This window comes from Myotis brandtii, unplaced genomic scaffold, assembly GCF_000412655.1.
Source record: "Myotis brandtii unplaced genomic scaffold, ASM41265v1 scaffold183, whole genome shotgun sequence".
In the NCBI taxonomy this organism is placed as follows: Eukaryota; Metazoa; Chordata; class Mammalia; order Chiroptera; family Vespertilionidae; genus Myotis; species Myotis brandtii.
The window spans coordinates 10,590-14,536 of NW_005356797.1; the positions used below are offsets into that span (position 1 = coordinate 10,590).

The 3,947-nt window shown below is 44.9% G+C and overlaps 1 protein-coding gene across 1 annotated transcript in view; it reads right to left on the reverse strand.

The window, feature by feature from the left end:
* LOC102246929 (arachidonate 12-lipoxygenase, 12S-type) overlaps positions 1 to 47 on the reverse strand; it is a 9,839-nt gene extending 9,792 nt beyond the window's left edge. The window contains exon 1 of the mRNA XM_014537839.1: positions 15 to 47. Coding sequence (XP_014393325.1) covers positions 15 to 47 — 33 coding nt within the window. The remainder of the gene's footprint in view (positions 1 to 14) is intronic.
* Between the last annotated feature and the right edge of the window lie 3,900 nt (positions 48 to 3,947).

Genomic DNA, 3,947 nt, shown 5'->3' on the forward strand with positions numbered 1-3,947 from the left:
GAGAAGAGCCAGGCCCCGGTGGCCACGTGGATGCGGTAGCGGCCCATGGCAGCAGGTGGGCTCGCCTGGGTGGCAGAGGTTCTGTTACTGGTACCAAAGATTCCGCGGCCAGGCTTCGTCCTGCTGCCTCAGGACAAGTCCAGGGCTTAATAAAGCAGGACTGTGTGTGCCAGCCCACTACAGGATTGGGCCCCACCCCAGCAAACCAGAACCTGGGATTGGCCCAGAGGGTGGGGGAAAGGCTGCTGATCCTCTCAGCAAAGTGCTGAGAATGGGGCTTGGAGGAAGATGAGCGGCTGAGTCTGGGTGCATTCTCCCCTATGTACACTTTGCGACAGTTTTGCTATGGAATAGTGTTTTCTGAAGGTGCCTGGGTTCCAATCCCTTTTCTTGCTGGCAGTGCCTGATGTCCTTGGGCGATTGCACCCACTTTCTCTTCACCTACTTGCTAAAGGAGCACTGGGATTGTCATTGGGGGCCATAGAAGGCCCTGCTGCTGCTTTTAAATATTTTTAAAATATGGTTTTATTTATTTATTTATTTATTTATTTATTTATTTATTTATTTTTATTAATCCTCACCTGAGGATATTTTTCCTTTGATTTTTAGGGAGAGAAGAAGGGAGGGGGAGAGACACAGAGAGAGAAACATTTATGTGAGCGAAGCACATGGGTTGGTTGCCTCCCACTGGCCCCCCAACTGGGGTATGCATTCAGCCTGCAACCGAGGGAGGTGCCCTTGACGGGAATTGAAACCGGGACCCTTCAGTCGGAGGGCTGATGCTCTATCCACTGAGCCAAACTGGCTATGGCTAAATATGTGTTTTTTATTGATTTCAGAGAGAGGAAGAGATAGAATCATCAATGATGAGAGAGAATCATCCATCAGCTGTCTCCTGCACGCTCCCTACTGTGGATTGAGCCTGTAACCCAGTCATGTGCCCTGATGGGAATTTAAAGGTGACCTCCTGGTTCACAGTCCATGCTCAACCGCTGAGCCACACCGGCCGGGGTGAAGGAACTTCTTGAGGGACACTCCAGAAATCAGGGATAAGTTAGAGTATTTTCTGTAATTAGACTTTTGGTGTCCATGCACCTAGAGTAGGCAATGTATCCCTCTTCTCCCTTTTGTTTTCTATCCGAATCCCCATTCCAAGACAGACAATCAATGTCAAAATCTACTGTTTCTGCTTGCCCCCTCCTTTCTATTAATAGGATTGCTTCATATGGTTTGGGTCATTTCTTCCACAAAAATGAGGTCACACTCCACATTTTATTTTCCACAATTAACAATCCATGGCCCTGGCTGGTGTGGCTCAGTTGGTCGGAGAATCATCCAGTACATGGAAAAGTTTTGGGTTTGATTCCCAGTCAGGGCACATATCCAGGTTACAAGTTTGATCCCTGGTTGAGGTGTGTACAGAAGGCAACCGATTGATGTCTCTCTCTCTCTCTCTCTCCCCCTTCCTCTCTCTCTAAAAAAAACAAAAAAACAAAAAAATAATACATGAGAATATCTCCAGATCAATAGATGGAGATTTAACTGTTCTCTTCGCTAGCTTAAAGGATTACTGCCTTGATGGGCATTCAGTATTAACTATGATGAGTGTTTTAATGAATACCTTCATTTGTATACCCATATATTTATAGTATAGATTCCCATAAATGAGATTTCAGACTAAAATGTATATATATTTTTTATATGAGATGTTTTGTTTTTTTGAAAGCCAACCTCTTAAAAAATAGGTCTTTATTGTTGTTTTTTTTTAGAGAGAGAGAGAGAAAGAGAGAGAGAGAAACATTGATCTACTACCTCCCATATGCACTATGACCGGGGATCGAACTTGCAACCTGGCTATGTGCCCTGATTGGGAATCGAACCAGCAAACTTTCAGTACATGGGACTGTGATCAACTGAACTACACCAGCCAGGGTGAGAAAACCACCTTTGAGGTATGCTTGACATGTAAAATCTGTACGTATTTGATGTCTACAATTCAGTGAGCTTGCCAATAAGTATATACCAGTGGTCGGCAAACTCATTAGTCAACAGAGCCAAATATCAACAGTACAACGATTGAAATTTCTTTTGAGAGCCAAATTTTTTAAACTTAAACTATATAGGTAGGTACATTCAACTTTAAATAATTAGGGTACTCCTAAGCTGGCCTTTGCTAAAAACGTCCTCAAGCTGATAGAGGTACGTTCGCTGAGGTCGACCCCTTCCAACCCTCCCATCCACACTCGTCTTGTATACTTGGTCCTCAATCTGATTGAGGTATGTTCGCTAAGGTCCACCCCTTCCAATTCTACCATCCACACTAGTCTTGTATACTTGTTTGTACTTTAGTCACCCGCGCGCGATTTGCGGACGAGACTAGCACTAACCACTGCACAATGAGACTGCTGACTGACTGGCTCACTCAACTCATGCATGAATCCATGAATCGCGCGCACCTCCCCCGCGCGCTCCGTATCCCGGCCCCGCCTGCGCCCTGTCTCCTGTCGCCCAACCGACCGACCGACCGACACCCCCCACTTCTTCTAACGCCACTTCTTCAAAATAGACTCGCCCAGGCCAAAAACCAACTTCTGCGCATGTGCCACGAAGTTTCAATCGCACTGTATGTGCACGCCCGCAGGTGGTATTTTGTGGAAGAGCCACACTCAAGGGGCCAAAGAGCCGCATGTGGCTCGCGAGCCTCGGTTTGCCGACCACTGGTATATACCAATGTATATTATTGTCACCTTGGTTTCCCCAAAAGGCTGTAGCATGGTACCAGAGGGCCCTTTTCTCTGCATCCCCACCAGCATAGAAAGTTATCACTTTTGAATTTTTGCCAATAGGAAGGGTGTAATTTTCAAAAACAGTGAAGGGTCTGTGTTTTTATCCAACTTAAAACCTAGTTAGATTTGCTGTTTGAAGGATGATGGCAGAAGACACAAAACTTCTGGTTTAGTAAAAAACGGGGCATTATTACATGGAACAAAAGCGATAGCCACAGTTCACGTTCATGTCAGTTCCTCATGCCCAACCAAGTCCCATGAATATGATTCAGGTGGGTCTAGGTGAGTGACAGCACACACAGTGGGCTGCATTATAGGAGAGGACCACCGAGTTGGGGGTACTCACCACTCTTGTGGTACGCAGGTCATGTTCATTCTCTGTCTACAGGAACATGACCTCATTGCTCATGGTTGTTCAGTGCAGAAGGCAGTCAGGGCTTTGCATTTCTGACATACCCAGCAGGAAGACAAAGCTGCACGCAAGGCCCATGACCAATCCCACTAGAATGATGTGGGTCAGCTGCTTAACCCCTTCTAAGAGCTTCTTAATGAATAAATTAAAACCTATGTTCCTCACCAAGGTGTGGTTTCCACAGTTAAACCTGCTGTCAGTGTAATGATAAGGAAATATGTAGAAAAGGGAAGTATAGAAATGTGGCCCATAGAAAGTTCTATACATATTAAGAAGGTAAACCCTGTGTTTTGATAGAGTATGGCCTATACATTTTTATGGATCTAATACTATAGCAGCAAGCCTATTATTCCAGGCTCTCTGACCTGGTGGGCCTTCACGCTGCATGAATACAGTGACCACTGAACATCTAACATGCCTCCACCAGAAAAGTATTCGACATGAAACCACAGCTACCTCACTCCCTCAGACCCCAATGCCTGATCTTCGGTATATCACTTAAATGACATACTTGCAGGTGCAGCAATAGATTGACCCTTAAACCAATTCCAATTCCACATTCTTGCCAACTTCTAATCCAGACATCTTTAGGCAATATTTCACTTCTTAGGTATATTCAGGCTTAGAAATGATGCAGGAATGATGGAGTTAGAATACCAATAGTTTGCAAAACCTAATAATACATCTAACAATGGTTATCTACAGTGGCTAAATTCACAGGAAGACACATTGGCAATAATTATGTACCC